The 21,772-nt window shown below is 44.3% G+C and overlaps 1 protein-coding gene across 9 annotated transcripts in view; it reads right to left on the bottom strand.

Moving 5' to 3' along the window:
- Positions 1 to 585: 585 nt before the first annotated feature.
- DPP8 (dipeptidyl peptidase 8) overlaps positions 586 to 21,772 on the bottom strand; it is a 31,524-nt gene continuing 10,337 nt past the window's right edge. For 5 of the 9 annotated variants that reach the window (XM_072870494.1, XM_072870488.1, XM_072870490.1 and 2 more), the window contains exons 8-20: positions 20,059 to 20,120; positions 18,910 to 19,010; positions 17,579 to 17,756; positions 16,090 to 16,249; positions 14,527 to 14,606; positions 12,460 to 12,612; positions 11,682 to 11,817; positions 10,736 to 10,881; positions 9,732 to 9,878; positions 8,801 to 8,953; positions 6,578 to 6,720; positions 5,725 to 5,836; positions 2,422 to 5,119 (exon numbers count right to left, since the gene is read on the bottom strand). In XM_072870494.1, coding sequence (XP_072726595.1) covers positions 4,997 to 5,119; positions 5,725 to 5,836; positions 6,578 to 6,720; positions 8,801 to 8,953; positions 9,732 to 9,878; positions 10,736 to 10,881; positions 11,682 to 11,817; positions 12,460 to 12,612; positions 14,527 to 14,606; positions 16,090 to 16,249; positions 17,579 to 17,756; positions 18,910 to 19,010; positions 20,059 to 20,120 — 1,694 coding nt within the window. In that variant the 3' untranslated portion in view covers positions 2,422 to 4,996. Of the gene's footprint in view, positions 2,400 to 2,421; positions 5,120 to 5,724; positions 5,837 to 6,577; positions 6,721 to 8,800; positions 8,954 to 9,731; positions 9,879 to 10,735; positions 10,882 to 11,681; positions 11,818 to 12,459; positions 12,613 to 14,526; positions 14,607 to 16,089; positions 16,250 to 17,578; positions 17,757 to 18,909; positions 19,011 to 20,058; positions 20,121 to 21,772 lie in introns of those variants that run through there. The other 4 variants (XR_012043825.1, XR_012043826.1, XR_012043827.1 and 1 more) reach the window with 4 other exon arrangements.

Below are 21,772 nucleotides of genomic sequence, written 5' to 3'. Positions count from 1 at the left end.
GCCAAAACAGGGGGTGCTTCCGTGTGGGTGAATAATCAGGGACGACTGAATAAAAACGTGAATCGTGACTGCCCTGAGCCCCCCAGCAGCCCTTTTGGGGCAGCACGAAGCAGAACCGGGGTGGCTGCAAAGCCCATACTGCTCACAAAGACATACGTGAGGCGACGGCATGAAGAGACAGCTCTGCTCTTGGCAGAGCCTGTCCGCTACACGCAGGTCCCTCTGTCCTTCTGCCTTGGCACCAGGGCCACCTCCTCCCCCGTGGCTCTTGGCCCACCTTGGCCAGCAAAGCCGCGGATGTGCCGTACCCGGTGCGACAGCTCCGGCTGGTGGCTGCCAAAGGCTGCGAGCAGCATTCGCACAGAAACATTTAGGAGGGGGAATGTAGTTATGCCAAGCAAACGTCTGATCTTCCTGTTTGTATCAATCTACCTAACCACAAGCAGCAGGAAAAATCCATATATAAAACGCACACACACATTTTCCATCATTGCTGCTTTCCACAGCGCAGTGAGAGAAGAGATTTAATTACACACACCCTCTACTAAATCAAGAAGAGAGACAGTTGAAAATAGGGGGGGGGGAAACCATTTAATTCAATTTATTTAGCAGCATCTTTATTGCAACAAAGGTTTTGTAATAAAACGCAGCAAAACTAATGTCTCCACTTTACATGATTAAAAGCCATGTAGCCAGAAAGGTGGGGGAGGGAGGGAGACCAATAAACCCACTGGAGTGAGACATGCAATTTTGTTAACGCAAACAGCAGGCACTTCATGTTCTAAAATTAAACACCTGAACTTCTACTGTGCAGAACATCCAAGTAAAAACTGCATGAAGGTCTCTCTTCCCCTTCCAAAGGAGTGGCCCGGAGAACCGTGAGGGGCACACAAAAAGTCTTTACAGGGTTCTGGTACTCAAGTAAACAGGCAATTCAAGGCAGTGTCCTAATCTGGCTGATTATTTCATTTATTTATACTCTATTATTGCCTTGTCAATAGTTGAGCGTCACGCCAGCCGCAAACCAGCCTGCCTTACACACGGAAACACACACACCAGAAACGCAATCCACTTTTCCTGGTAGAGAATAAGGGTTGGGACCCCCGGGCTCAGAGTTTGTGAATTCTCCATAATTCGCCATGCAGGCTCAGACGTACGGTGCTCCAGGGTTAAAGCATTACTATACCAGAAAGTATTTCCATAGCCTATTCCCAAACTAGTAAGTCGGGAATGCATTTTCCATTCTAATATAATGACATTAGTCCATTTTCAAAGCTTTACTTGGTGCTTTGAACTCATTATTTCATTAACAAGTTAACTGAGTTTATAAAAATTAAGCAGTTCTGGGTAGTTACCAATTCTACTTTGTTCTGAATAAAAAGAGATAATTGAAAACAAAGGGGTGGGGTAGGGGGTGCAACTCCAAGGCAAAGGGTGAAACCCAACAGCTTTGCGCATTGCACACTCAAGAGGAATTACGGGAAGCTGCCTTAAGACAGGGCAAAGGAACGTGCTTCCCCCAGAAACAAGCACAACTCATCCCAACCACTGCAAATGACAAGAAACTGCTGGCATCAACACTCAACAACTTCAGTAGCTCATTGCTCAGATCCCCATATTTCATATATATTTTTAAAAATATATGAAATTAAAACATTCATCTCAAAGACACCTGTGCAACTAATATCCGCCACGCGATGAAGGTTCAAGCCTGCTCCTGCTGAGAGCAGGTGTCCTGCTGGGCAGAGAGCAGACCTCTGCTGAAGGCAGATCCCCCAAAGGGATGTACTAACCTCTCTTTTGGGAGCAACAGGGACAGTTCCCCCTCACACGTTTTTGCTCCACAACCTCCCTTGCACGTGCTCCCTCAGGATCTCATTAGTTCTGCTTAAAACTCGCATTAACCAAGACACTTTTGAACATGCAGGAAGTGACAAAGTATAATCCCAAATATCAAACAGGCTGGAAATCGCTTCTTGAGTGACAGTACCATCTCCTGGACCGCAAGGTACAACCTCATCCCGGAGCAGGCGACTCCAGCGGCGCAGAGCAGGGCAAAGCCACCACTCTCCACGCCAGCTCTGGTCCAGAGCCGGACCAACACTTGCCACAGGAGGTGCAGGACTACTACTCCTCCCAAAAATACTGATGCAACGGTCCTCAGCACTAACACCTTCCCACCTCTGCAAGTCTCAATTGCAACGGGCTTTGCCCTTCTTCCCGTGTCACTGGGAATTTAGTCGTTGACTGTGTAGGGCTGGACCAGACCTCGTGTAAGGCGTTTCTCACACCTCCACCTACAAGCAGGCGTCTTTTGCAAGAACTACAAAACTCTAATGATAAATCCTCCCAGCATTTCCACAGGATAAGAGAGCATGGGGTCTTAAAGTGCTTAACTCCTGTAAAAAGAAAAAAAATTTGTAGGAAAGAAAGAAATACATAATTTATGTTGCAAAATAGAGTACTTACAGTACGTTGTACTTTAATAGCTTTTCAATATATATATTTAAAACAGTGGAAGGATGCATTATTAAAAAGTTATATGTCAGCACTTACAATCACATCCTGTGCTAAATCAAAACCTAGCCTGGTTTACTTGCATAACATTTAGTTCTTCAGTTCCCAAAAAAAGCACTGTTTGATGAAGGCCATTTTTGTTCTGTTTTTTAAACAAAAGGATCAATTTCATCTTAAAAATCATACGCATTTACATTCAAGGGTAATCACCTCTAGAAAAAGAACAAAAACATCCCAAAAAGCAAGTTAATTTAGTATTGAACAAAATATAAACAACCTCAGAAAAGGTGATACTATCCACGTGTAATTTTATACATATATGTATATATAAACAGATATAGATATATGTATATATAATACAGCATAAACACATAAGGAACACAATGGAATTCCATAGTAACAGCTTATACTCATCTCTCCTCGCCGCTGCACTGCTCTAGTTCAGATGCATCAGCACACTTATCCATCTCTCAACACTGACTAGAGCACACTCCATAGGGATGCTGCGTTCACTTCAGTCACAACAATTAACTACTAAGAGAAGACATTAAAGGAGCTGGGCTCCTTCCCTGCCACGCCCTTCCCAAAATCAAACTGTAAGCCTGTTACTGACCTGCTAATGGTATTTTAACTGATCCACTTATAATCCCTGTGATCTGAAAACCAGAAAACAGCCCAAATCTAACATCCCCACCTCAGAGGAAATTTGCATTTACCACATGCCTGTTTGCTTTGGCTATCTTTTGTGTAACCCAAAAACCAGATCCCGTTCTCCCACACAGATTTTACAACCGTGTAACTGCACCAGCTCCAATAGCTTTGGTGCATATGCCCAGCAGCCTAACTGAAAAATGATGCGGTTTGATACAATACAGCCAGATTGTGTTAAATCCCGGAGTTTCAGGATCAAGCTGACCAGTACAAAAGCGAGGAAAATACAAGGTTACAACATGTGGAGTACTAAGAGCATAAACACTGAGAGTGATTCCAGATTTTTAGAAGATGAAAAGAAAATCATGCTCTGCTTCTCTCTAGCACCAAAACAGAAAGAAAAGGAAGTTCTTAGGTTTCTAAGAAAGCCAGTAAAACTTATAGGAGTTTCAGAGGCAAGCCCCAAGGGGAGAATTTCCTGGATTAAAGAGAATCATTTTGCTATGGATCTCTATCTTAAACGACCTGTTGCAAGTTAAAAGTGACTTCACACACTTATGATGCTTTTTAGCCAAGCCTGCTGCTTAGTTAAAACCTCACTAGCAAAAACACAACTGGGTTTGCGTAACCTTTAGGCTTAGCGGGGTTACCTTAAGCTATACAGATGGGGGGTTCTCAAATACAGCATCATAATCATGCTACACAGCAGTGCTAGAAAGGACCCAGGAACGGAGGACCAAACAGAGTACGAGCCTGGAAAACAGTCCCTTAAATAAAGCAGGAAATTCAATGAAACAGTTCATATTGCCTCACGTGTAGTGTTCGTAAGTGTTCATACTCTTTGAATTAGAGTATTGAATTTTAAAATCGTAACAGGATGCATATACCTATATCATGCTGATGTGACGGTAAGAAAACAGTATTGCAAAACCAGCTCCAGAATGAACATCAGGGAAGAATGACGACGAGAAATGGGCTGCACTTTTACACTTGTTTTAAAATTTACAGAAGTTTCAGCTCTTTGACTTAAGTTAGTTTGCATCTCAGAATAAAAGATTGTTATGCCCATATCACAGTAAAATATCATTTCACTTCCCCGCTGAAATCAAGTACAATCAGGATAGGATCTCAAGCTGCTGAAGGAAAAAAAAAAAAAAAAGAGTATAATTTATCCTGGGGAGAGAAGAAATCATTTAAAAGAACCTGGCATGAGCTGAACTGAATCCAAAATTTAAATTCTTTAGGAGGCAGTTTAAAAGTCTGTCTTCTTAAAAAACAATTAACATCTAGATAGGTGATGTGTCTAACTTGTGACCAGCTTCTAAGGAGTGAGACACATCCCTTTCAGGAAGCATAAAAGCTATATGATAGCATTTAAAATGTAATACAAGTTGTAACCATTCAGGTAAACTCTTGCTGTGTAGCGAGTAAATCATCCAGTATTATGTAATAAGATACCAAGGAACACACTGTAAAAATACATCAATTACGTCATAATGCTTTTAAAAAGTGAAGATCTGGTGCTGTAGAAGTACGTTATTTTCAGTTTCAGCTCCTGCCCCAAGAGAACACCCATGGTACTGCGCTATACCACAGACATTTGATTTTATTTACATCTTAAGCTTTAAAGTTATTAGGTCACCGTACTTTAATTTCCTGTATGGCACCAAATTTACTTTTAAAAAAGTGTCTCCCTGCGTGTATGTGTGTGTGTGTGTGTGTACATGTGGCAGGCACCAAAACGCAATGTTCCATCCTATTTTCTCTAGTATCCTACATCTCCTCGTTCGGTAAAGCAGCCAGTGGAGCAGAGTTCTGCAGAGGTCAGTTACATTGCCTTCAGGGCAGCAATATGAGAGCCCAGATTCTCTTGCAGGTAATACAGTAGATGGAGTTCATAGTGCTCTCCCGACTCGGGTACCCTTATACTGTGTCTCTCCTGAGGGTAGATCTAAAATATAAAATAAAGTTGTAAGTATCCACAAGAGTTGTGGGCAACAACATTTAAACCGGTCCCCAGAGCCACGTTCAGAACGTTCATGTAATCTCCCTGCATTAACTCTGCACTTGAGCTGATACACCCCATCCTCCATTGCCTGAACTCAGAGACAACCCACTGCGCCCTCTAATCCAGCTAGTGCTGTGCTGGAGGTGAGCAGCCTGGCTGAACAGAGGCAGATCCTGTCCAGAGCCATCACGTAAATCAGCATGCTCCCAGCTCTGCAGCATGGTGTGGGATACCTGGGCTACATCTGCACAGAACCAGCAGGGTTTAATTAAATGCAGAACCCTGTTCCACACTGCACAAACACCACTGTACTGCCTCCAAATTGCAGATCTCCTTGGGAGCAGCCTTAACTGCTCTTAACTGCTCATTTGCCTAATACTTTTTTTGTTTACCCATACAATCTTCCTTTTAAAAAAATATTAGGCTCAAACACTACAGTTTTATCCTAGAATTCCAAGCTGCCCAGCACAGCCATGTTACAAGTTCCGATTTTGGACTCCTCAGTCAAAGACAGACACATTACCTTTACATCCTGGTTCTGGCCTTACCTGCAAGTCATACGGTTTCCCAGCTCTCACTAAAAAGCTGAGCAAAATACTGGTGTGTGCAAAGTGAACATTCTCATCCAAGAATCCATGTAGCAGCAGCAAACGGTTTGGTCTGAGAAAAGCAAGAGACAAACATTTCTAGACAGCATCCCAGAACCTGCCAGTCATTCCACAGTCCGCAAACATCCCCTCAAAAACAGTCAACAGAAAAAAAATATTTGCATTGAAGACAGCGATTTCACTACTGTAAATTGCTCTGGATGGACGTGTCTCCCAAACCTATTCTTTCCTCCTCTAAAAGTTCTTCCTGCCTGTGCACATCATGGTCAGACCTTTCATCTGTATATCTCCTTTATTCTCAGAAGTATTCCCTAGCTTGGCTAATACAACGGCTTAACACTTACTCAGGAATCACTGCTGATTTTCAGCTCTTTGGCAAGAAAGCCCATGGTCTCAGCCTGCTCTGCAGACAACACTGTGCTGATACAGCCTTAGAGCATGCAGAAAGCATTCTGATCAACTAATTTTTGTCTAGCTTAATGTGGCTCTAAAGTGCTAATCATATAATTGAAGATATGTTTGTCATTTCTTTAGACATAAAAGATAGTCTTTAATTACAGCTAGGATAAAAGGGATTACATGGAATGGCCTGTAATTATGCAAATGTTCATTCAAGTCTGTTAAGTTTATTAGTGTTGGGTTTTGGTCCTTTTTTTTTTTTAAATTATTTTTTAATACTAGCATTTGTGTTTCCAGGATTCAATTGCCAAGAACAGGGAGATAAAAATGTGCCCATGGGGCTTGAATTTTCCTGGCAGGAAAAGTAGAAGGCAAGAGCCAGAACCAAACTTACTCAGAAGGAAACTTCTCAGCTTGCATGGCCACCGAACCTAGGTAATACCCCTGCTCATTGTGATCCGGGTGGCCCATGTAACGCTCTGTGTAACCCGTGTCATAGAAAATCCACAGCGTGACGGGTGCTCCGGCAATGGCAACCTGCAAGTTCAACAGGGCTCTCAGCATCGGAAGGGGAATGACAACACCTGACCCCCTGACCTGGGGATGTCCCTCCCTCCCACATCTCTATCCCAGTGCAACTAGAATTGCCCAAAACACACTCCTAAGTTTACAATGCACAGCCTGCAGTGGAAAAAGAAAAGTGATCCTCACTCTCCGTCCCACAGTTCATACCTGTCAGCACAGTCCAGCTATGACCTACGTGTGCTGAAAACAAGGAAGGATCCTACCGACAAATCAGAAGCAACACTAAACGTATCAGCTGCAAGGCCTGCTGAGGGAAGTGGATTTTGTCCAAAATGCAGAGTGCTCTGCTTTTGGGTTGCAAAACCTTTGTTCATTTGAATGTCTAACAGAAACTGGGATTGATAGCTCCCTAGGATTCAGCAAACTATCTTGCATAGCTACCACCAGCTTGCAGAGCACCTTGTGAAAAAGAGACCAATGAGAAAAATAAAAAAAAAAAAAAAACCACCACCCTTTGCAAGGCAGGTATTTTTAAAAGTAAAAATATAACAATCCTTGAGGACTTGAGACAAGTAATTAAACCTCACAGGAATATTCAGGTTGGACTTAGACAAAGCAAGAGCAGCCACAAAGAACAAAACCCATCCCAAGAGCAATATCTAGCTCTTAACCACATGTCTACCTCTGAGACTTGCCCAACAGCAGTCTGGCCATTTACTATAGTGGTCTAAAGTCACGTAATCACAAGAACCTCTTTTCAGTACCTTTCCCATCCCCAGGTTGCCCTCCTGGCTGCTTCAGAACACACTGCTACGAAGCAGCATGGGCAACGTGATCTGGGAATAGATCAGTCTGCAAAGAAACTATTCTCTCAGGGCAGGAAAGAGGGGAGTAGGAAGAAAAGGAGGTGTCGTTTTTCAGCAGGATCATTTCCCTTAGTTGGGTCACAGCACAAAGAGCTTGGCTGACACAAAGCGGGCAAGAGCTGAGACTATATAAGGTACCTTCAGCATAGGTGACCTGAGATTGGTATAGATATACCAGCACAGTTAAGTTATTGCAAGCTCAACAGTTTAAAGCTCTTTTACACAGTTCCAGAGAGGGAATATCCTTCTGTGCTCAGCTGAATGGGCTGAACAGTTGTTCCTCCTCACCCCAGCTCATGAGAACACTCTCAGATATTCCAGTAAAATTGGCCTACCTGAACAGCCCCACATTCCTCTTACACGCCAGACTTCTTGGATGCCCAAAAGCACCCTACTCGCATTAATGCAGGAAGCCTCATGGACAACACCAGACCTTCACATCAGGTCAAGATTACGTCTGGCTCATTTGGAGCTGGGGGAGGCAAGCACAGTGATGGTGCAGTCACACCACACTCTTTGGGGTGGTTACACTCAAATAAGAACACCACACTCTCCTGGGGAGAAAAGCTGCAAATTTGTGTGGAGAGGTAGGAAAGCACAGCATTTAATTGCACATGTAATTTTCTGATTTGAGGCATCTCTGCTAGTATTAATTATTAGGGCTGTACTGGTATCACTGTCTCTGAAAAGCTGAATCCCATAGCTGTACCAGTACAGACTCCATGGGAATACCAGTCCCAGACACCTCTCTGAGCCTAACAGTGACAATAGGCTTACGGAGGAAGAGCATCTCATCCCCATGCTTCACACAGAAACACAAGTGGAGAGAACTAAGGAGACAACCCAAGGTCACACAATAACTTATAACTGCTCTTGCAATACCCATTGATTGCTGGTTTTAAAAGGTACTGTGGCTTGTTAGCAGGCACTAGCCTTAAAGAGTGAATAGATTTTCAGATCTGTTGCCTGTGAAGTATTAAAAAAAATAACCAAAGCCTGGAAGCCTAATTAGAAATACTGTGGAAGAAACATTTGCTAGAAAAGCAACTTCTCTCTGAAGTCACCCAAATAGAAGAGTCTTGAAGAAAACAGCTAGAGCACTGTGTCCTCACTTGTCTAGAGCAAGCTCAAAAGTCTTTGTGCTGTGAACACCCATGGGAGGTTACATGATTAAGGGAAAAATTCCATCTGCACCACCAGAATAAGGACTCAATGTATGAACATACCCTGAAGATATCTGACCTCTGCATTAAAGCCATAAGAGAGAGGTAGCCTCCATAGGACCAGCCATGAATGCCAACACGATCCAAATCAATGAAGTCATACTGCGATGCTAAATACTGCAGCCCTTCCACCTGGTCATCAATTTCTATTTGTCCCTGGGAGGGGAGAGAAAAAGGTAAGTTTTGTTAGTTCCAGACAAAAGTTACATTCTCAGGGCTTCCAAAGATAATTACCTTCAGACCTTTGCTGCTTCTGTTTGTGCAGCACCCAACCACACGCCAGCACTGTGCTAGGCATGTTACAGAAAAACGATCCCTTTCCCCCATAAGACAATAAATACGTGCTAACCCACCTCTTAACTATCCTTTTCTTCATTTGTCTCCTTGCTTGGGGACAAGTAAGATCTTTCAGTGTTTTCACTTTCTGCTGTTGCAAAAGCAAGGCTGCATTCTAGCTCTGTGCATGAAAATGCCATTGCCAAAACACAGAGAGCTACACCGCAAAGCCAGCAGAGCCTGGCACAGGCCCTCCCTGCCAGTACACATGGCCAAACACACTCACCCTCTCCAGCCTGACACAGGAACTGCCCTAAATAGTAACCCACGCTGTGAATGAAACTATCCTGCCTCATGTGAGCAGCAAAGCATATCTCGAGGGAGTCAGAGATCCCTTTATGAACTGCTTTGCATTATGTCTGCCAAGCTGGAGTTGGTTCACGACCTCAAACCCTGACATATCTTTCCCATATTGAGTGTCTTTCCTCCCTCAAATCCACACTGCTCAACTATACACAGTTCCCCTCCCCAAACCTAGGCAGCGTCACACAGGCAATGCTGGGCGTCTGTGCCAAACCAGTGCTTCAGCTCAGGTAACACTGGGACTCAAACCTATCTCTGGCTGAAAATGAAGAGCCAGACTCAGAGCACCACTTACCATTTTGTATTTAAAGGCTCCTTCAAACTTCAGCCCTCTGTGGCAGGACCCCCTGTTGTCAATGACAACAACAACATAGCCTAAAGAGGCCAAAGTGTTCAAACGGAAATACTTGATTCCTTTAAACCGATTGTTCACTAGCTGTACCTGGAATAGAAGAGCAATGACACAACCACATATGTAATGGAGTCCAGAGATCACCTTTTCATCCAATTTCAGATTTTATTTGTATTTACCTTCCTTTAAATGTTTTATACATTTTTATAATGTGAAGTTTTCAAGATCCCTACTCCCTGCTGCAGGATTCCCTCTCCCTGCTTGTCATCTGCTACAAAATAAACTCTCTTCCCCCAGTAACAAGCCATACTGTGTCACAGACATGAACTGAGCTCCACTGCAGCACCAATGGGCTTAGAGCAAGAGGGGCAGCTGCCGACAGCACAACCCAACCCTGAGCCTGCAGCTCTGCTCTCCACTCACTCTGTTCTTTTCCAGGAGAAAACCTTTCCCTTCACCAAGTCTCACTCCAACTGCCTTGGACCATAGCAGGGCCCAGTAGAATTGGGGGAACCAAAGCAGGGCTAAAGGGCTCACCTTCTCCTAATCAGTGGGAAAAGGAGGACTGGGGAGCAAGCTCTCCTAAGCACACACTGGTAATGGTCAGCGCTAACAGAGAGCTCCCCTCACATGCACATGGGAGAAGTGGAAACAAAGAACAGGAGCCCCTACGGAGGAGGAGGAGACGGAACAGGGAATGGAGACTATCTGCACTCCCCTTTCTCCCAGCTCTGCTACTCCCTACCTGTTCTCAGACAAGTGGCAGTGCCTCTATCTATGACCTGGAAATCATGACCACTTACAGCACCTTCGGCCAAGCAGCTAGTCACCAAACAGGCAAAACGCTGCACACTATCCTCAGCACAGAGCAGGAACTGTTCATACAGGAGAGCCGTGGAGTGATCCAGGCCAGCCTGCCCCACTGCTCACCAACATGCCACACTCACCTGAGGCCCTCCATAGATGAAGAGCACAGTGGGGTACTTCTTTCCAGGTTGCAGATTGTGAGGTTTGTACATCATCCCATAGAGCGTAAACCCCGTGGAGCTCTCGAAGGAGAACACTTCTGGGGGAATGTAATCAGGAAGAGGGCCTGCCACAGAAGGGAACAGAGAGTCTAGTTTAACAGGAAATGGATGAATAACACAGCTCTGCTCCAGCCCTGCCCCATCACCAATCTCACTGCAATCCCAATGGAGCTCTCCCACACTTTCCAGTGGATGTGGCTGGGACCAGGCAGAGACAGGGAACGCCCTGGCCCCAGGGGAGCTTTCTCAGTTCTATCACGTTCCCATCCCTGCTCTCCTCTGAACAGTAGTAACTCTTCTCCCCTGACACAGCCACTACAGGCATCCCATCCCTTCCTAACCCGACTTTGGACTCACTGCATTAATACATGGAAAACACAGGATACAGAGTATGCCTTGGGGAAGGAGAGATGAAAGGGAACAGAAACAAAACGGAAAAATAAAAGCCACAGAGCTGTCTCACAAAGACATGAGCATGAAGCAGCACACAGCTATTTAAGGAGTGTATGCCCCCTCCCCAGAGGCCCAGAAGCATTATATATGCTCATTAGCAAGCATATAGCACAGCGTAAATGACCACTCTTAAACCGCTCCACCGATGCTAAAACTGGCTTTCTACAGTTTCTACTGGCTCTAGCAGCAGAAACTTAGTAATTTCCACTCTAAATTTCTTCATGGCCAGTTTATACCCCTTCGTTGCTGAGCTGAAAATGTCACTGAGGTACTTCCAAGAACTTCTCACACAAGTATGGTTTTCAGAGACAAGTCTAGTCACCCACAGCAAATCTCAGGCAAGCATATTCTGGGATATCTTTCATTCTGTGATCCTGGTTGTCCTTTTCCAATTCCTTATCCAAGATGTTACCTGCTGAATCTAAAATGGTAGCCCAGAATTCCTTTGTCCTATGAGCTGCATCATCTTCAGGTCCTGTCAGCCGATAAAGGGACACACAGTGCGGGTTCTTCTGATTACTGTACTTGCTGATGAACATGTCACAATCCTAGGGAGAAAAAGAACATTATCTTGAACTCCTCAGTGCGGAGGCACAAGCAAAAGCGATCACTTTTTTCTGCATTTAGATCTTTCAGAAGATGTTTATGGATCAAATTAAACCAGGAAGTCTGGGCTCTTTTGATAAGAGCAGATGGAATCTAAGGAGCTACAGTCCTTAGCAAGACTCAGATATTAACACTCCAAAGCCAAAAATACACCTGCAAAACCAACAGTGGCACGAGAACCTTGTCACACATCCTCTTCTGGGTGAAGTATTCCCAGCTGAATGGGCTACTGCCCTAGATGCCTGGAACCCCAGCCAACCCTGCCACAGGCTCATGTCCTCTGGTGACTGCTCTATAGCCTACTTCAGGCAAAAAGAGCCAGGCTCAAACAGTTTCAAGCAATTCATCCTGGCTCCTTTTGCCTGAGGTGAGCTGAAGAGCAACTGAACTGGGAGGTCAAATCTGGTGTCCAGGGTGGGTTTACACCCATACAACATAGAGGAGCACACAACACAGTGTAAAATCTACTTTTGTTATATTCAAATACAGCCTTGTCTGCTGATTGATGAAGGACAAGACCGGCGATAAGTAACAGCACACCCAGCCAGCCCTGCCCATACAGGGTTTCACAGGCAAACAGGTACCTGGCTGACACAGCAGGCGTGAGAGTAACCACGTTCTGTCAGCCGCTTTACTTCTCCAGGATTCTCGTAGTTAACAACGTACAAGTGATGCTCTAAAGGTGAGTCTTTTGTGCCTTGAAAGTACACCAGTTTTTTGGCTTCATCAACATAGATCTGTCAAAACCAAAACAACACATCCCTCAATATTGTTTCTTGCCAAAACAATACCCAGTTCTACCGCCTCCAAGTCTCCCCCACAACCCCACTTCCATAAAGATGAGTTATAGCCCAACAATCTGCAAGGAATAAGCCAAATGACTATTCTTACTGTCCACAACTCCGCCAGTTATGATCTGCACTTCACACCTTGTTGCTCAGCTCTCTTATGCAGGTCCTTTACTCTTCCCAGTCTCCCCTATTGTTTGCTATGCTAAATAGAATCATAGAATAGTCTGGGTTGGAAGGGATCTTTAAGGGTCATCTAGTCCAACCCCCCCTGCAATCAGCAGGGACATCAACTAGATCAGGTTGCTCAGAGCCCCATCCAACCTGACCTTGAATATTTCCAGGGATGGGGCATCTATCACCTCTCTGGGCAACCTGTTCCAGTGTTTCACCACCCTCACTGTAAAAAATTTCTTCCCTAGATCTAGTCTGAATCTCCTCTCTTTTAGTTTAAAACCATTACCCTTGTCCTATCGCAACAGCACCTGTTAAAAAGTTTGTCCCCATCTTTCTTATAAGCCCCCTTTAAGTACTGAAAGGCTGCTATAAGGTCTCCCCGGAGCCTTCTCTTCTCCAGGCTGAACAACTCTCTCAGCCTTTCCTCATAGGAGAGGTGTTCCATCCCACTGATCATTTTTGTGGCCCTCCTCTGGACCTGCTCCAATAGGTCCCTGTCTTTCCTGTGCTGAGGGCTCCAGAGCTGGACGCAATACTCCAGGTGGGGTCTCACCAGAGCAGAGTCGAGGGGCAGAATCATCTCCCTCAACCTGCTGGCCACACTGCTTTTGATGCAGCCCAGGATACGGTTGGCCTTCTGGGCTGCGAGCGCACATTGTCGGCTCATGTCCAGCTTTTCATCCACCAGTACCCCCAAGACCTTCTCAGCAGGGCTGCTCTTGATCCCTTCATGCCCCAGCCTGTATGGATACCAGGGGTTGCCCCAACCCAGGTGCAGGACCTTGCACTTGACCTTGTTGAACCTCATGAGGTTCACATGGGCCCACTTCTCCAGCTTGTCCAGGTCCCTCTGGATGGCATCCCACCCCTCAAATAACTCTGCCCCCATTCTCTGTCATCTCCCCACTCTTCAGACCCTTTCCCAAATCACATATGATATAAACCACCCCAGAATGAAATCAAGGCAGCAGCTGACTGTAAAACACTGCCACGTTAAATATTTCTCAGTTGTCCCTTCCTTTTGAGGAGACAGCAGAATAGATTCAAATGCAGGTCAGCTTGCACACCTCATTCCCTATCCCCATTTCTAATTACCATTTAGGAAGGATTTCAAAGACCGTTACAAAGTCCAAACCAGTCAAACAGTTCTCCTTGAACTGCTGTTTGATTCAAATGATCAAAGAATTAATCCAGCTCAGAGCTAGAAGAGCAGCAGTTTGGGGAGCATTCGCTCCCTCCTTGTGCAAGCTCAAGGAACTACATGGAACTTAAACACTGTATTCTGGCTAAAAAGAGACAGGGCTAATAGATTTATGCTGATCCCTCCAACAAGTATCTCCTGATTCCAGGACAGCAGTTGGACACCATCATGACATCATGCTGCTCATGAAACACGTGGAATTTCCTCACTGCTGCATCACAGTATTTTTGCTCCCTTCTCCTCCTCTTTAAGCCTTGAACTTATTGAGGAAAACTCCTTGTTGACAAGGATCCACACAGGAATATGCAGGAAAAGAAAGCCAACTAATGTTGCCTGTATTGCTCTCCCACACTGCCAAAATCACAACCTGTGGTCCAGAAGAGCAGAGCCTCACTAATGCGACGTACTTATTTGTGAGGCCCCAGACATCTCCCTGCAGTGTGTGATGCCTGCAGGATATCCATGCAGCAAGAGCAGAGACTTACATTGGATCCATGTCTGCCAAGCACTTCCCATTCTCCACTGGTAATCGCCATCTCCTCTTTGATGGGGCACTTGAAGTCACCTGCAAATAACCAACATACAAACAGAGATTTTACACTTTTACATTTTACAAAACACACGGTCACAATAAGACTTCCTCCTTCCAAGTTTTTTACTAGACTAAACCCAAGAGCAACCTGCCTTTGCAGAAGACCCACACCTCTGCCAGCTCCCCAGACAAATGTTACGGCTAGTACTATTCAACATTCTGTGAAATGTATGTTAAAGGATTCACAGGATTCACAGGCCTGGACAGCTTGCTTGCCCCTTTTTTTTTTAAAAAAAAAAGTATTTTCTCACTTGCGCAGAAATAGAGATTTTATACTGAAAAATGGGTGTGCAAAGGGAATCTCAGGTGTCAAAAAACTGGGGAATTTTGCAACAGGGTGGGGAACGACTCTACTTTTATAAGATGGTTTCATTTCTCTTAGAATGAGGGAGATTTAGCAAGAAAAAGAAGTCAGATGCATTCAGAGAAATCTAATCAACCCAAGATACCCTAAGCTATCTGGGGGAAAAAAAAAACAAACCAACAATTGCATGAAACTAGGACCTCTAGTAAAATTAGGTGTATTTTTTGTGCATGCAGAGCTCAGTAAGTGCCTTCAACACACACCAAGTAAATTAAGTATCACAGCATGAAACTGTGAATTAAAGAATACATGCTGTGGAAAAACCACTCCAGGAGCTTTGCACACAGCTATATCATGCATCTGAGCAAGACCAAACTTTGACTGCAGCTCAGAAGCATGCGGTCCTTGAATTTTTTTGCTTGAAATGACTCTTCCTGCATTTCCATTTGCAACAGCTGCCAGTAATTTTCTCCTAGTAACATCCCTGTCTATAGAGCAATACTATGATTGTTTTTAAGAGCAGAGAGGAATTCTCTGAATAGTTGTCATATCATAGGTTTTGCTATAAGCGCACATGTTCATTTTTAAGGGACTAACATGTGGGCCCACTCAGACAGGGAGGCCCTCTATGGACCTGTTTACAGGGTGTTCAAACTGTGCTCTTTGTCAGTCTCTCTGCTATCAATCTGCTTGTAAAGGCTGACAGGAACTATGTTGGTTTTACTTGCAAAATCAAGTCCTGAACCAATGTGCATCTATTAGATACATTGGACCCTGCACATCAGAGGTAGCCCATGTTATTGCTATAATGATTAACCTCTGGCAAATTCAGCGCACAAATAGTCCCAACATTGACAAGGAAAAGCCAACTAAGTGCATTTCACGGTATCACAGGGAGCTTGTTTCCCATCTGATTTTTTGACACTTTTTCCTCTAGTCCATGAGGAAGAAAGAGGGTTAAAACCAAGGCATGCTGAATACAGAATAAGCCCTGTACAATTTCAAGAGGAATGACTGTACAGTGAAGTGCTTTCCTGGACAACACGCAGGAGTTTCCAATAAGACATTAATTCCTGCCACCTGGAAGGACATTTATTTCCTCACTAGTCAGCAGCAAATGCCCAATTAAAGTAAAAGAATAATTTCACTTACTTGGAGCAGGGAGGCCTCCACACGACCGTTTATACTTGCTCTCCTTCAAAACTGAGATCACTTTGTATAGGTGCCGGAATCCTGTTTTACACTCAGAGGCAAAAATGAACTCTATCTCATCTTCATGAGTTTGAGGGAAAACATAGAAGATATCATGGATCTGTGGAGACAGAGCAGTGGATTATTGTTACCAGCAGGACTCTGGCACTGAAGTCACACATAGTAAGTTCCTCTTACTGCTCAACACAGACAACACAGTTCACGCTAGCAGGGTGCAGCGCTGTCCCTTACTGGGAGAACCAGTTATGCTTATGAGCCAGGGGGTGTCTGCAGACAATGGCCACACATGCTGCACAGCTCCAGGCTTTTTGCTAGTCTAACTCTAACTTCTGACTACCAAATTAAGTTTTTCTGCACCTGTCTTTCTAGCTTAGATACAGAGGTGGGTCCAGCTCTGCTGACAGCATATGCAAGTCACCCAGTTAAGCCAGATTTCCATGGCTGCCTCTGTCCAGTGCTGTCTAGAAGCCCACAGGTGAAGGGTTATTTAAAGAAAGATGAACTGACATCATCTTTCCACTCATGAAGATGCCAACTCTTGCTTCAAGGGATAATCCTCTGAGGGACTCAGGAGCATTTATCTGTACAGTATGAGCTGCCAGTCAAAAACCACTCCAGCCAGTAAAAATAATGGAGAAAGGACAACACACTGCACCATCCTGAAACCATGCACACTATTACTAAGGAGAAAACACGGTATCATAGAGAACACTCGCTGTATAGAGATCATTCACTGGAAGGCTTTGTGCAAATGCTCTCTGCTGAAAGATCCAACTACCTGTCAGTAGTATCTAGGCCTTCCTGCACCCCGACACACCTCCAATGGGATGTCCTTTTATAGACATCGATCTTTATCTGCAGAAGTGTGAACAGCACTCATTTTTACAGCATTAGCCTAGCACACTCGTGTCCAGTCTCACAGCACAGGCCCTAGGGCACACCTCTGAGAACATTACACCCAAATCTATTTCACCAGACCATAGGTAGTTAAGGAGGTTTTTAGTGACTGTTAGCAGACTCTCGGGACTTGTTCACCCAGTATCACCTAGATACATCTTTGTCGGCTGAAGAATACTTCACCTCTTGGCACTGCTGTTGGTGAAAAACTGGCACCAAGAACCTGGAGGGTGTCAGTGGGTGACACTGCGGGCAAAGGGCTGCCCTGGAACACCAGAGCCCTGGGCTCTGCTCCTAGCTGTGTCTGACCACTGTGCAGTCTCAAGCAAAGCAGCTCTGCTTTCACATCCCAAATCTCTCTGTTCTCTACATACTGTGAACTCTTTACACAGCAGGTAGCACAGAACATGCACAGAACTTGTACAATGGGAAAAATCTCCTAGGCAGCACAGCAATACCAATGTTGCTCAAGTGCTACAAATAGGGTCTTGAACAACAAACTGTCAGAGAAGGCTGAAATTCAGATTCTTACATTTATCCAGATGTCTGTTGTTTCTTCATAAATAATGAAAGGTGTAATGGAATCTGGTACAGCATCGATAAGTTTCTGTCTTTCCATTGCATCATCTTCTGTGGGGATGAATAATGCAGGAGGGATCAAGACTATCTGAAGTCGAGTTTGGGAGCGATCCAGTAAGATGGACCAGATGCTGTTAAGGAGACAGATATTAGAGAAAATAACATGCAACCATGAGTATTAGACAGGTCTGAAAATCTCAACAGACACTCATTAGCACTAGGCATTTTGAGGGAGTCAAGAATGTTCAATTTCAGATTAAGCACAAAGCCACATGTAAAATTTCACCCACATAAACAAATCTCTTCCGCAACATAAGAACTTATTTCACTTCATTTCAATATTGCATAAGCACTGCTGGTTCAAAAGTTTAATTAATTCTATTCTCCCAGATTTGAATTGTGCTTTAGGGGAGAAAGAGAAGAAAAAAATCAGAGGGAATAATGAAGCAGAAAAATTTCAATTGAAATTTCAGGATACTTGTGAAAATACTAATGTTTTAAATCTATACCTGGCAGAGAATAATACTGGCACCTAAATGGACTGGCAGCAGACCCTGCCATACTTCTGATGACTTTACATGTAGCTCTAACAATAATCCCGCAAAAAGCAAGATAATGGAGCAAATGTGTCCCTGCATTTCTTCCACATTTGGGGGGGAAGGGGGGGGGAGAGCGGGGGGGAGAGGGGGCGGGACAAATTAAAAAGGTGAGAGCCATCTTTAGATTCAAGAACTGGGAAGTGCAATTCTGGAGAAGCTTCTGGTCAGTTAGAAACACTGTACTACATCATCTACAGGGTTAAAAATGACATGCAAATGTAAGTAGCACTTACAGCAGGTTTTCTGATCAGTAAGTCTGGTCAGCAAGGATGGTCCAGTGGTTAGGGTGCTAGCCTAGGGCCTGGGGGACCTGGGCTCATTTCTCTCCTCAGCCACAGACTTCCTGTGTGACCATGGCAAGTCACTTAGCCTCTCTGGGCTTCAGTTCCCCATCTGTAAAATGGGGATAATAGCACTGCACTCTCTCTCACAGGGATGCTGAGAGGACACATACATCAAAGGCAGTGAGTGCCCAACACCAAAACAGCAGGGCCAGGTACCAGAGAAAGAGACAAGGAGCACTCTGTTTTGGTTTTTGGAAAAATTGTCCCCTTTGCACAAACAAGTTTGTAGCAATGTAAAAAAGAAAGCAGGCTTAAGCTTGAAGAAGACAGAGACCACTACATTCTGCTTCTAACTGTATTGCCCCAAACCCTCTAAGCAGAGACAGGATTAACATACGCACTATTTTCCTTCTGGCGTCCACCCAGCTCTAGCAATGTACTCTACTCCTTCAAAGAGGATCTCGAACGGCTGAACTAGCTCTTTATCCACAACATCTGCAATCTGTTGACAAAGCAGCAATTCAGTGACACTGAGATGAACCCCCACAACCAGTTTTCATGCACGATGAGAGTCTGGACACAGAAGACTTCTTCTGTGCAGCTCATGCAATTTAGATTGTTCAGCCTTTGCAACGCATGTGATTCAACCCTGTCCGTAGCCAGACACCAGCATAGTAGGAGAGCTGCACACTACCAGCACAGCCAGGGCTGGGACTTGAGAAATCCGGATGCTGCTCACAAATCCATCGCTCATCTCGGACAAGTCACTTGAACACTCAGTTTCCCCATGTAAAGGGGAGGTGATTTGTACCGAGCTATTTTATAAGGTGTTTGCATTGGTAAATGTTGAACGTTCTGCATGACATCCAGTTATCAACGTGGTTCTAATTCATGATATGCAGTTCTGCAGTCTGTCGCTGCTAGGACTGGGAACAAGTCACAGTGGTACCCAAAGGGTCTTGATGGCTTTCCCTGCCTTTGCTGGCTGACATCAGCATCGCTATCCCAGCACATCACTGTTGATGGCTGAAGTAACTCAAGAGTAGAGAGAATCCAAATAATGTATGGGTGTTACTGTATCTGTTTGGTAATATTAATTTCCCAACTGTCCCAAGATCTTGGACTGGGCTACGGGAATTTCTGCATCTGTTAAAAAATCCTGGGGCAAAAGCAAAGTTCATCTCTTTCCATATGTTCATGCTTTTGTAAGGTGATATATTCTCTTTGCAATCAAATTTTCCCACTATCTGCAGCCAATCAAGAGATCTGTTACATAAGAAGGTCTAACCATTCACACCTAAAATATTCTGCTCTGCAGCTGAGTTCATAAACCAGTGGTAGGGAAGGAAAGCACAGCCTTGAGAAATACTGCTGCACACACAGACACCAAGTATCTGCATAGGAATGAGCCAAGTGCACTGCTTCCAGAGAAGACATTAAGCTATCACAACCAAGAAAGTTTGTTTGTACTGAACTGGAAAATGAATTTTACCAAAAAAGAATCACAGAAATTATATTTATTTGGAAAACAAGAAGAACATAGAACTTACTCTGCCTTCCGCATTGATTGTCACTTCAGATATCTTGAAAGTGACCTTTGGATTTGCTGTACCTATAAAAACAGATGTTAGAAGTCAGACACCAATTGTTTGCTTCCAAGAGGGCAGACTTGAACAGTGGATTATTGTGGTGTTGTTCATACAGAACTGCAAGAGGCAAACAGCAGAACGCTCTTTGATCAAATAGCCTACTTGCATGTGTGAGAGACAGCACAGAACCAGGCAGGGAAAAAAGAAACTGCAAACATGAGGCAGATTCAGTGGATGTAATCCTGCAAACAGATCTGATCAAGAGCCATGCTACTGTCACAGTCAGTCTTCTCTCCCACAGTCAAAGGATGCACATACTAGTTGGAAGTAAATGCTCAGGAGTGATCAGGATAGGAAAGCAAGCTTTGGTTTACTGTTTGGCTGTTATTCTCAAGGTGGTACACAGAAAGTGATCCAGTGCTAAAAAGCATCTGTGAAAATTAAACTGTGAAAATTAAACACTTAGAAACCTATTGCCATGACTAGTGCAGTTAAGATAATAAAGCTACGTATTTGTGTTGAACACTGGAAATCTAAACTTAACTCTTTACACAAAGCCTGCACAAAGCAGCAACTCATCCTCCTGTACAGCAGCTGGGGCCTGCTCCATAGCAAGAAAAGAGGGACTATAAAGAATAAAGCTGCTACCAGTTGATCCACAAGAAGCCACATGTGGCAAACTCCATGTACCCCAAATATTCTCAGTGCTGCTGTGAAGTACTCCCACTTCATCAGTCCAGTTTATACACAAAAACTGATGCACTGAGGTGAAATGATTTGCCTTGGGCCACAGTGCTGGCCTATTTAAGTACTTACTTCCTCCCTGGGAAAAATTTTCTCCACTACCTCAAGCTTTGCCCTCATAACAATCCATAGAAAAGGGCTATTGCCCCTGCAGCTCAGACTGGAAACTAAGGTCCAGAGATTAAAACCTAGTTGTTTTTTTTTTTTTAAAGGGATTTGGGCTTTGGTTGGCTCATTTTCCGAAACTGCTAAAACTTAGCATTGAACAAAGCTATGACAAAATACCCTCAGAAATCTGGGTGTACACAAGCGCCGAAAAATCACGAGGAGTCATCTCTCGCTTCCCAGGCTAACACTGAGCCTTTCTTCCTCCTTGAAACAAGTATTAAATTAGGATCATAAGCAGAAAAATTTTCCCAGTGGATCAGGGAATCTGCAAGATCTGAATGAATTCTGCTGTTTGGCTGACCTTTGCAAGCTGAAGATACCTCTCCAAAAAATGAAGATTTCAGGAGGAAAGAGAGTGAACCCCTGTTATCTGTGAGCAACATGCCCTGCTGTAACAGCAGGGAAATCTCAGACGAACAAGGGTCAGACTGTTCAAATTTGCTCCATATACCTGACACATGCCAGTGAATCAGCCCCCAGCAGGTCTGCGCAAGTCCCGCTTCCCTGCTTCCAATAGCACTCCACTTAATATGCTTCAAGCCTGCCCTCACCCCTCCACTGCTGAAGCCACCAGACCATTTACTGTTTGAAAATACGACAACAGGGGGTTTTCCTGGCAGGCTGTAAGCATGTCGAGTTTGTTGTTCAAAGTCCAAGAGCAATCATGGAGACCAGAGTCCTTCAGAACTTGAACTACTAAGGCACTGCCAGCAGCTAAACAGAAACCCTGCCGAAAAATCAAAAGGCCATAATTCTGCAGCTA

The sequence above is a fragment of the Ciconia boyciana genome, chromosome 8 (genome assembly GCF_034638445.1).
Source record: "Ciconia boyciana chromosome 8, ASM3463844v1, whole genome shotgun sequence".
NCBI lineage: Eukaryota > Metazoa > Chordata > Aves > Ciconiiformes > Ciconiidae > Ciconia > Ciconia boyciana.
This window is presented reverse-complemented; position numbering and strand designations above follow the sequence as displayed.